Source organism: Amborella trichopoda, chromosome 2 (genome assembly GCF_054954075.1).
Source record: "Amborella trichopoda isolate Santa Cruz 75 chromosome 2, AtrichopodaSantaCruz75HAP2 v2.0, whole genome shotgun sequence".
Taxonomy (NCBI): domain Eukaryota; kingdom Viridiplantae; phylum Streptophyta; class Magnoliopsida; order Amborellales; family Amborellaceae; genus Amborella; species Amborella trichopoda.
The window spans coordinates 65291627-65304472 of record NC_142337.1 but is presented as its reverse complement, the minus strand read 5'-3'; the positions used below and the strand labels follow the sequence as shown (position 1 = coordinate 65304472).

General features: G+C 31.4%; 1 protein-coding gene across 1 annotated transcript; it reads right to left on the bottom strand.

Annotated features, from left to right (window-relative positions):
* Nucleotides 1-11550: 11550 nt before the first annotated feature.
* Nucleotides 11551-12416, bottom strand: TSPO (TSPO(outer membrane tryptophan-rich sensory protein)-like protein). Its single transcript, XM_006840449.3, has one exon. It carries the CDS (start codon nt 12204-12206, stop codon nt 11664-11666), a length of 543 nt encoding a protein of 180 aa, XP_006840512.1. The 5' UTR covers nt 12207-12416; the 3' UTR covers nt 11551-11663.
* Between the last annotated feature and the right edge of the window lie 430 nt (nt 12417-12846).

Here is a 12846-nt window from a genome sequence, read left to right as displayed (position 1 = left end):
AATTAATTTCAAGATCCCAAATTTTGGAGATGTAAGATTTTCAACTTATAAAAAAAAATCCTAATTATATCCTCCATGTACTTAAAAAAATTAATATCTTAAGATTGAATAGAAACCATCCAATATTTTGTTGGCAAGATCTAAGTGTTAGAAAATTCAAAATTTATTATTTTTTTAGAATAAATATCTAGTAATTATTAAGTAGTTTCCAAAATATTGAAATTGAAAAAAAACACTCCCAAGTCCGTCTTCGTAGAAGTAAACTATACTCCAAGGGAGTATAATGTATGTGCTTATAAATAAGAGCCGGTGAGGTTGAAGTATGACTCACCTCTTGGAGATGTCATATCGATATCATAAATTTTATAGAGGCTTGAAAGTCCATTTTTATCAAATTAAAAAATTTTAAAATAGCACACAATGAAAATATCTATATACACTTGAAAATTAAAAAAATAAATAGTCTAGATAACTTGATGCAAGATACATTATTTTTATAATTTGATTTTTTTTTTCTTCATATTCACATATCTTAAGATTGAGATAGTCAGCGGGAGGGTTTTCCAAGATTGGAACTCTCTTTTATAGAGGACGTTTGATGTGAACCTTACTTCAATAGTATAAGATTGCAACATTATATAGAAGGAGGTCACATTTATTATTGACCATTACACAATGAAATTTGAGTGGTTGGGGATGTGCATTGATTAGGTAAAATGTCCGAAATAAAAGTTTTCAATTGTTGTGAGTTGGACACTTCAATCTTTAAAAAATTTCATCCAATGGCTAAAAGTAGTTCTGACGTCCTTGTAATAAAAATAAACGGTCTTATAGGAAAATTACACTGTGACAATAAAATCATTCGCTTTTGGTACAAGATGATCACAAATCATTTTTAGACATTAAATGAAATGAGGCGGCCACGGCTATTCTATTGGGTTTGTTTGAAATCCAAAGTATTTTTTTCCAAATTTACAACGAATATTGTACAGCCAATTTTGCATCTAACAGCTAAAATAACTGTGACCTCCTTGTAGTAAATATAAATGGTACAATCACATGTTATCGAAAGAAGAAAATTTTCAAAATATTAAATAAATTATACAATAGGTGGGGGTTACATTAGTTTATATTAGTTCTCTCTTCTACATACAAAATGTCTTCTACATACTCCCAAAAGGGCTCTAGAATTCAATTTCCCATCTTTTGTATACTATAGTTTCATTGTCATCCTTTGGCTGTGGATTTTGAGATACTATTCTTAATCTTCTAAATTACTTGCCTTTGTGTGATTTGTTTCTGGTGCCCTTTTGTTCTTCGGTTTCTTTTTCTTGCCAAATAACCCATATGATGGTCGTGAGTGGTACGTTATTTGCAAACTTCCTTTTAAACGAATTTGTTATAAGAAAACTTCCTTTTAAAAGAATATGTCATAAGTCTGGGAATACTTGAACCAGTAATTGTATTAGTGTTGAACCTCTATAATATTTCTTTATATACGCCCCTCAAAAGCATGCATGAAATAAAAATTTGATCATGATTGTTATTGTTACCTTTGCATAAATGGCATTTATTGACAAATTGGAAAGCTCATCTCGGCACTATTGGACTAATTGGTTAGATCAGGCAGATCATTGTCTTATTCAGTCTAGTCTAAAGCAAGAATCAAGTTTAATCAAAATCATTAATTAGTTAAGGGTGCGGTTTATATAGAGCCGAGGCTCTAAACGATAAAATTAGAGCCCAACTTTAAATAGGGTCAAGAAATATGGTTTTAATACTGGAAAGTTTTCTCATAGACATAAATTATATTTTCATCCTTATTTGTAACATTTAAAGCTTCAAAAATAGTGTAGATTGAGCAGATCTATGAAAATTTGAAAATATTGAAAATTGACAGTCAAAAAATGCATTACAAGATGCACTATTTATGAAACTTGAAGTCCATTTTTTTCTCATGTCCATGCATCTTGACGTGGAGATGATCAATTTGATGATATATGGGCATCAAAACAACCTCTTCTCGTGAAAGTTTTGAGGTAGGCTCTAATTTGATTGTTTAGAGCCTAATCTCTATACAAACTTTTCCCATTAGTTAATATATTAGATATATTTTGATAAAGGGTGCGGTTTGTATAGAGCCTAGGCTCTAAACAATCAAATTAGAGCCTACCTTTAAATAGTATCAAGAAATGTGGTTTAACACTAAAAATCTTTGTGATAGCCTTAAAATATATTTTGATATTTATTTATAAAGTTTAAAGCTTCAAAAATGGTGTAGATCGACAGATCTATGAAAACTTGAAAATATTGAAAATTGACGGTCAAAAAATTCATTACAAAATACATTATTTCCAAAACTTGAAATAAATTTTTTTTCTCATGTCCATGCATCTTGATATCGAGATGATCAATTTGAGTATTTTTGGGCATTAAAACAATCTTGTCTAGTGAAATTTTTGAGGTAGGCTCGAATGTGATTATTTAGAGCCTCGGCTCTACATAAACTTTTTCCATTGATAAATTCCTAGATAAAATAGTAAAACCTGTATTGCACTATTGCAACTTGTTTACAAATTATTTTTTGGCCAAAAATAGAAAATGGAAAACAATTGCACATAAATCTTTTTGCATTATCTATACTTAAAGATCACCTAGAATTATATAGCATAGAAATTTTAACTATTACATTCTGTTTTCTTTTTCTCTTTTTGAATAAATTCTATGCTGTTATGCCAATAAAGAGAAGTTTTCTCAAACCCGGATTCGCGAATTCATAGATATTCATAGATAAAGATCTACAAATGGCTTTAGAGAATGATTCCCTTTATCTGTTTCATGTTGAGTTCTTGCCAATCATGAGAAGAAAGGAGGCTGTGGATCAATCTGTCGAAGTTATTGGATCATTTCCAAGTTTCTTTCTATTGTAAAGAGCAATCACTTCCCTTTGATTCATTTTCTTTTTTTTCTCTCTCTATTTTATGGCATGAAATAACATTTTCATTTGTTGAATTGCTAAAAGACCCGGGTTGTTAAGAACTTAAGATACATTTGAAAGGCTAAAACACACTCTGCCGGGGTTGAAAATGACTGCTATTCTCTAAGATGGTTCCACAAATTAATCATTGAAAACAGAAACCAACAGTTTTAGTAACCACTATTTTCAATATATGATAAATAACTTCATTTTGAAGATCTAGACATTTCAAAACCCAGATAAGTGGGGTTCACCCATAGCATGTATCGGATCCCTAGATTGGTATCTGAATTGGGTCTGAATTGATCCAATGAATGATCCATAAAATACTAAAAATAAGTAAAATTAAATTAAAATCAAACTAGAGATTTATAGTGGACTATTTTGATTTATAGAGTGGGGAGTTAAAGATTGGACTTGAAAAAAAAAGGGGGGTACGCTTAAATTAAAGAAAAAAAAAGTATATATAGGCAATTTGACCGGTCAGGATCCATAGCATCTCAAAACCGGTTAGCTCACAGCCGATTTCAATCAGAATCCGCAAGCCAATTCGAAAATCGCCAAAGTTTCTAAAGACTGATTTTCCTCATTATCTATATTATTGGTTTATCCCCACCTTTTTTTTGTGTGTTTATTTGCGCCATTTTTCATGTTTTTACTTTCAGTTGGTTAAAGGCGCCCCAACTTCTATCGTGTAGAAACTTTGTACGTATGGAAAAAAGTTTATTTAAGGGTGTGGTCCAAACCAAGACGTACCTCAAAAATTCAGAAGAAGTTGAAAATTCGGAAGTTGTTTCGAAATAATCCCGACTAGTACATCCCCAACTCAAAAAATGCTGTTCTATTTTTCACATCAACTGAACAAATTTATAATTTTTTGCTAAATAAAAAAATTCATATGTATTTGTCACACACCGTGACATAATTTTTATATACAAATATTTCTTTACTTACCTAAAAGAAATTATGTCCCTTGAAATACTCTTTTCTAGTGAATTCTTAAGATGCACATTCTTTTGTATATTAGGCGAGAGCAACACCTTTTTTATTATCGTCCCACTGCGTCTTTTTTCATTCAATTCTTATCTCTCTCCCTCCAATATTTTTACACTCTCTCTCTCTTTTATTTCTCTTAATTTACTTTTACTTTCCATCTCTCCTACATTTTTCCTATTATCTCTCTCTCCATCCTATATGCATGCAAATATATAAAAATATATAACTCTTTTTGTTGTGTGATGACAACTCATCTTCTCTCCATCTCTCCCATATTTTTATGTTAGCTTTCTCTCTTTCCATTCTATATGGATGCAAATACATACAAATAGGTAACTCTTTTTGTTGTGTTATGATACATCATCTTCTCTCTCTCAAATAAAGCCAACTTAATTTACTCATCTTTTCATCTCTCCCACATTTATATATTCTTATTCTCTCTCTTTCTCTCACTACATGCATGCAAAGGCATAACTCTCTCTTTCTTTCAATTTTTAACATATGCTTCACACATGACAGATGTGACTACGCTAATTCTCTCCAAGGCAATCATATTTTTTTCCTCTACTTAGGTATGTTGATTTCCATTTTCTTTTGATATTGTATATTGTTTGGATTTTTGTTTCCTCTTCTTCTTCTTTTTTTGCGTTTTTCTTTTCCAGAAACCCATTGACGAAGCACATATACACACCATGGAAGAAGCATGAAAGATGTATGTAGCAGCCCTGGCTACTTTGATAGAGAACCTAGATAAGTCTTCATTTGGCTACTCATTAGATATTAGAGTTATTCGGTATTACTTTTGCTTAGAAGTGTGCAGTGTTTAATAAATAATTTTCTTTTCCATGAACCCATAGATGAAGCCCAGCTACACGCTTTGGAAGAAGCAAGAAAAGATGTATCTAGCAACCTGAGGAAACCTAGATGAGCCTTCATTTGGTTGCTCATTGGATATTAGAGTTGCTACTTTTTTAGAAGTGTGTATAGTGTTTAATGTAAGAACGAAATAATTTTAATTGTTTATTGATTGTACTTCTATATGTACAATGAAGTTATGCAAAGTGCTTACATAGATGATGAAATGCACCCTAATAAAATTTATTAGTAGTCATGCTTGGACCCGTACAAAAATTCATGAAGATGAGTGAACGTTACATCATCATCTTTGCATTAAGCGAATTTTCATTTTTTTATGTGATACTCATTGTTTAATTCTCTCCAAGGCAATCATATCGAATTTTCATTTTTTTATATGATACTCATTGTTTAATTCTCTCCAAGGCAATCATATTTTTTTTTCCTCTACTTAGATATGTTGATTTCATTTTCTTTTGAAATTGGATATCATCTGGATTTTTGTTTCTTCTTCTTCTTCTGTTTTTTGGTTTTTTTTTGTCAGAAACCCTTCGATGAAACACATCTACACGCCATGGAAGAAGCATGAAAGATGTATATAGCAACATTTGCTACTTTGAAAGAGAACCTAGATGAGTCTTCATTTCGCTGCTCACTTAGATGAGTCTTCATTTGGTTGCTCATTGGATATTAGAGTGCTTCGGTATTACTTTTGCTTAGAAGTATGTGCAGTGTTTAATAAATAATTCTAATTGTTTATCTATTGTACTTCTATATGTCCAATGAAATTATACAAGGCAAACATATTTTTTTCCTCTACATAAGTATGTTGATTTCCATTTTCTTTTGATATTATATATTGCCTGGATTTCTTTTTTTTTTTTCTTTTTCTTTTTTCTTTTTCCTTTTTTTTTTCTTTTCCATGAACTCATAGATGAAGACGAGCTACACGCCATAGAAGAAGCAAAAAAGATGTATTTAACATCCTTGGCTACTTTGAGAGAAAACATACATTAGCCTTCATTTGGGTGCTTATTGGATATTAGAGTTGTTACTTATGCTTAGAAGTGTATATAGTATTTAATGTAAGAACTAAATAATTTTAATTGTTTATCGATTGTACTTCTATATGTACAATGAAGTTATACAACGTGCCTACATAGATGATAAAGTATACCCTAATAAAATGTATTAGTTGTCATGGTTGGACCCATGCAAAATTTTATGAAGATGAGTGAATGTTACATCCTCATCTTTGTATTAAGCGAATTTTCATTTTTTTTATGTGATACTCATTGTTTAATGGGTACGGTTTGTATAGAGCTAAGGATCTAAACAATCAAATTTGACCCCACCTTCAAATAGTGTCGAGAAATATAGTTTCAATGCAGGAAAGTTTTGTGATAGCCCTAAATTATATTTTCATCTTTAGTTATCAAATTTAAAGCTTCAAAAATAGTCCAAATTGATCAAATCTATGAAAACTTGAAAATCTTAAAAATCGACGGTTGAGAAATGCGTTACAATATGCACTATTTCCAAAACTTGAAATTCATTTTTTTCTCATGTTCATACATCTTGATGTCGAGATGATTAGTTTGATGTTTAATTGCAGCAATTTATTTTTTTGATATATGAATCATACAAGTATAGTGTATTTTTAAGAAAATAATAATCTCCTGGTAATAAATATATTTAATATTATAATTGTAACTATTTATTTATAAAAGGCAAGCTTTCTATGCTTCCCCTACAACATAGAAGTTCTATCCTCCCCTTATCCAACCGTCCATTCTGAAAGGAGGACTAAGATTGCCCCAATCATAATATCACGTCCCTACACTATTTTTTTTTTTTAATTTTTTTTCTATAAAGTATTCTGACACTAAATTTTGGACGTCCATTCCTCTATTAAACTCACACTAGCGAAAAATATAAAAAGAATATTTTCAATAAAATAAAATGACCAAAATACCCTTGAAAATTTCAAGGGGTACTTTGGTCAGTATATTTTATCAAAAAATTATTTTTAATATTTTTTATCGGTGCACCCCAATGAGAAGATGGCACGTACGAAATTTCATATTCATACAATTTGTCTAAAAAAACTAAAAATAAAATACTTCGAGACATCGGATCTAAGATCAAATGGTGAGTTGCTCTCTTTATCAAAATTGGATGGCTGGATGGTAGGGGAGGATAGAATTTCTATGCTGTAGGGGAAGCATAGAAACATTTTCCCATTTGTAAATACTAATAGTAACAAAAATAAATTAGTTTTATTATAATTTTTATTAATAATTATTGAATTATTATAAAATACATCCTAATAAGGGAAACGTTTCTATGCTTCCCCTACAACATAGAAGTTATATTCTCCCCCTACCGTCCAGCCTTCCGATTTTAATCGAGTGCCACTCACCTTTTGATCTTAAATTCAACATTTCAAAGTATTTTATTTTTAGTTTTTGTCTTTATACAAATTTTATGAATATGAAATTTGATATGTACCATCTTCTCATTGGGGCGCACTTATAAAAAATTTTAAAAATAATTTTTTGATAAAATACAATAGCCAAACTACCCCTTGAATCTTTCAAAGGTATTTTGGTCATTTTATTTTATTAAAAAAAATTTACATATATATATTTTTCGCTAGTGCGAGTTTAATAGAGGAATGGATATCCAAAATTTGGTGTCAAAGTAGTTTATAGAAAAAAAATTAAAAACAAATTAGTGTAGAGACGTGACATTGTGATTGGGGCAATCTTAACCCTCCATTCAGAATGGACAGTTGGATAAAGGGGAAGTTAAAACTTCTATGCTGTAGGGGAAGCATAGAAAGTTCGCCCCTAATATAATATTACAATTATCCCACGTTTTGCTCCCTATTCTCTCTTCACCAATATTCTCATGTACTCTCTCTCCTCTCTCCTCACCAATATTCCCACATACCTCCACTCTCTCTTTCCTAATAAATCAACTTCTTAAAAATTTCTTTACATATCTCCCCACATTTCAAAACTTATTTCTTTCATAACTTCTATTTACACATATTATACTTTCTTTTCTTTTATATTTCAATAAAAACATTTTTCTATTTAGTAAGTAGTTGAATGTATGATATATAATGTAGCTTTTTATCTTATGTAAATTTCTTTCATATATTTGAAATCATTAATGTTATTTGTTTTCAATTTTAAATAAATTTTTTTATAGTTTGTGTAAAAATTATTTAATTTATATTAATGAATAATATAATTGTAAATGCAAAAAATAGGAAAACCATAATTATAATGAACCACAAATACAAATTATACAGGTGCTAACATAATTGAAATTATTTTGTAGAAATAACTACCTCAAAATGCAAGTCACCTCAGTAAATAAAAAAATTAAAAAAATATAATATTATTATATTTAGTAATTGAAAAAAACAACTCTTCCAATTTGCTTTATTGCTATATTCATTTCTGTTTTTCTTCTTATATTTCTTTCATTTTCTATATGTACTTTTTTTATATAATTTTTAAAATTCAAAATAAAATTAAAAAAAAAGAAGAAATTTTTTACTATCATAGAAAGAGGAAAATTAAATAATACCAACACTATGATTGGCTTTGATTGTGATAACTACCTGTTTATTATAATTTTATTATATGTATCATGTGACTTTTTGTATTTTCATATTTATATTAAAAATAAGAGAAATGATCCTATATGACTTCCCCCCACCCATGTATGTAGGACCCCAAAGGATCACCATTAATTTGGCATGGATCAATAGAAAAGTCAAGTCCTACACCTATGTGATAACTTTTCTAAAGATCCGTGCCAACTTTAATGGTGATCGTTTAGAATCCTACACACGTGGGTGGGGAAAAGTCCTATATAATCATTACTCTAAAAATAATATAACCAAAAATATAAAAAACTAAAACATAATTAATAACAGTACAAATTATATAAGTTAATAATATAGTAAACTTTACATTGCTAAATGAAAAAAAAAAGAAAGATCATTTCTTTATTGTTTTTCTTTTTAGCATCTTTAGTTTTGTTAATTTATCAAAATAATTATTAAGTATAAATAAATAGTATATATTAATATACACAAAACTAATTTAGTAAATAATATAATTAAAAAGAAAAAAAAAACATAATAAAAAAAAATATTTATATTTGTATATTCACTATATTGTTTCTCAATTAGATAATTTATCCAATAAGATCGACAAAGTAGATCTATCTTCTCTCTATAATTACGTGGGCTCTCTATAATTATGTGAAGATGGATATATTAAAAACAATCTCTAATCGAAAGTCCTTTCAAAATAAAAATTTATTTTTATAATTAATCTTCAATATCACGTGCAACGACTAGTAATATTAGAACTCAATAAACTCTTCTTGTCAAAACACTCTCAATTTATTAACCATAGAACCTCAATAAGTTCTCCTTGTCAAAACACTCTCAATTTATTAGCGATTTAATAATTTACCTTGTTTAACCCTTTCGATTTTCTTGTTTTTTGAAAAAAAAATTAAAGGACTCAAGGTAAAAAAATAACCCATAAAGAATAGTGAAAAAAGATACGACCTATAGCTTCAGAATAGATAGAAAAGATAATTGCTTGATGAATTTTTAAACGAAATAAATACAGGATGGCAAATAATTCGTCTCCAAAACATTTCGAGTCTTTGACACGAGAACATCATAACAAGTATAATTTATTGTACTATTAATATGATCAATTTAACAAGGAAGCAACTATAGGGTTCTCCAAACCCTTACCTGAACCGAAAGAACCGAAATCCGACCCAGATAGTGTAGGCTAAATGTGACGCAGACGAATACTACTAAAAATCGAGTGCAAAAAATAAAACAAACATAAAAAAATACACACCACAACACGATTTATGTAATTTACCCCCGTAGGGCTCTATATCTATAACCTCAGTAGAATTCCACTATCACAATGAGAAATGCAATTTTAAATTATAGTAGATAATACATTTGAATATCAAAAAAAAAAAATCATCACCGGTCTTTCATTTTAAACCCGATCTCTACTTTCTTTTCCACTGTAAAACTGCTACCAAAAAGATAACTTCGAAAGCACCTGAAAGATTCTCTCTAAAAATGAAAACCTCACTAACCCAAAACTCATGAAAATATTGCATCTCTCAAAAATTCTCTCTATCTCATAGAGACCAATCTCCATCTCTGAAAATCAATTCCCATAACCCGTTGTGTGACCGATCTTCAATCTCCATCTTTGAAAATCCATTCCCAACCCACAAAAGTACCCCTCAAAAAAGATGAGTATCATGCTATCCTGATCCTTGAGCTTCTTTCTTGCTCTCAAAAAATACCCCTTCTCTTTTTACCATGATACCTTTAATTTTTTTTTAATGAAAACATAAATATGATCAAACCTAACCTAATAGCTTCTTTCTTGCTCTCAAAAAAAAAAACTTATCTTTTTACCATAAGACCCTTTTTTTTCTTTTTTTTTCTTTTTTTTAATGAAAACATAAAGTACGATCAAACCTAAGCTAACAGCAACCATGACCTCCTCTACTTCTTTAATATGAAGTCCCAACGTGTATTAAATCATAGACCCGATTTCTATGTGACCAGCCCGCATTGACAAATAATATTTTTTTAAAATATAATTTGATCCTAACTTTTAGTGGATATATAATCCTTAAAATGAAAATCATGAATATGAAAAAAAAAATTAAAACTAAAAAAATTAATTACATTAAAAAAACATTTGAACCATTAGTTGTTAAACTTGTTTTTAAGATGGACCACCTATTTGCATCCATATTTAAAACAGATGCTTTATTATGCTTTATACGGACCCCATATTGTAGGAATGCGGTCCTTTAAATCGTTATATGTGAAATTAGGTGCCCTGAGGGCTATATGGCACAAAATCCGCAATAAAGTTTTTGGATTGCAGGGAGGAAATGTCCTGTGCATAATCCAAAATAAATTTTTTGGAATTGTACGAAGGTAAAAGTCCTTCACGAGTCAGCCGGTGCAAAAGCCCACTTTCTCGCCACCATCTATCTTTAAGATACACGTCGTAGAAAAATTCACAAAGGACTATTATACGGTATAGAGCTTTTTTTCAAAAAATTCACATTTTAAATATAAAAATTTTCATGCTTTATCTGGTTCATTATCATCTTAACCTAAATCATGAATCCTTGAAATTTTAGATTAAAATTCCGTTTCTAAGATGGTTTAAAAGGGGGCCCACGAATGTATAGTATGGGTCGGCTGACTCATTGAAACCCCACCCTTGCATGAACCCCTCATTGGATGTAAAATAAGGCAATTAGACGACGAGCACCATAGCACACAATCACGATAAACGTGGACAATTAAAAAAGTGTGTGCTCCCGAAAATGGTTATAGAGAAAAAGCAAAATAATTCAAGAAATTTCCATCCTCGGAATTTTCCATAATTTCATGCAATTTCATGTAAAATCAGGCAATTTGCTTTTCCATTTGAGCTTTTCTGTCATTTGGCCTGGTTATTGACCATAACCCGATTAGCAACACGAACTAATAATAACCATTAGAACCCAAGATCACAATATACATACGTGATTATCTATTAAACATGAGCTAACCCAACATTAATAAAAGCTCAAAGAAAAAAAAAAAGGCAGATAAATCCCCCCGGTATAATCTCACAGCCGAATAAAACAAGAGACTATACATTTACTACATGAGGAACAAGGAGCTGTGTCCAAACCCTTGCTTCTTTTTTTTTTTTTGACATGAACCAGATCTACTGTGCCTTAGGAAGAGAACTCATGCATAATTAAAAGTCACAAGGCTCACAAAACCAACCCATAAGAAGCAAGGCTTGACAAGATCAGCAGCAATGGGGTTCACTCCACTCGAATGCTTGAAAAAGGCCAACATCGCCAGCAACAGCGCAACCAAGTCGACTAAAGCAATCTTCGGCGCGCCGAACCCGAACATCAAGGGCGCCCACATGAGCCCCAAGAACAATTGAATTGCATACGCAGTTAGTGCCTGAGGATTCTTGTGGTAACCACCTTCTACCCAAATCAGCCAAGAGGAGAGGCCCATGATAAAGTGTGAGACTAGCCACCCAAAGTGAAGGGTCCACAGGGGAGGGTACCACGATGGGGTCTTAAGCCCAGGCTGGTTAAGGGTGGGGAAGTAGTATGTGACCATGAATCCTAGAGAAAGGGGTACGCCAATTGCTACGGCAAGGGAACGGAGACCCTTCTTCGCCATTGCCATCTTCTTCCTGTCTTTGGTGGTGTTGGTGGATGTGGGGGTGGGCCGATCTGTGTTCACTCGGTGCCTAAGATTATTGTCCATGGTATGAGAGTGCTAACGAAAATGGAGATGAGTTATCCTCAACTGGGGATGGTTGAGCTTGTTTCCAGAGAGAGAGAGAGGGGGGATTATGGAGGAAAGTTTTCGTCAAAAGAAATTTAGTTCCTGGAGGAAAATTAGGGTTTGGGATTTCTAGTGAGAAAAACTACTTAGAGAGAGAGAAAAGTACTATCCCAGGGAGAGAGAGAGAGAGATATCTTAAGGAGAAATCTAGAGAGAGAGAGAGGTATCTTAAGGAGAAATCTAGAGTGAGAGACAGAGATGGGGATCACAAGAAAGAAAAACTTCAAGATAAATTTAGTTTAGAGGAAATTTGTGGTCTGAAATTTCTAGAGAGAGAGAGAGAGAGAGAGATCGCTGCCATAAGCAGGTGGGTGTTTTGATCCGCTAAAACAGAAGACGTCCATTTAAGTAGGGAGAAGGAGAATAGAATGCGTTAAATGACACTTGGGTGTAAGAGGAGAGTTAAGGGGACGTCGGTTGCATGAGGTGGCGACTCATGCAGCGATAGTTGGCAGCACCACAACCAAGAGAGAGAATTGGACAAATCCACATCCTCACAGATTAACATCAGGGCACTTCCCATTTGGCCTCATTATATAGAAGGAAATGGAATTCATGA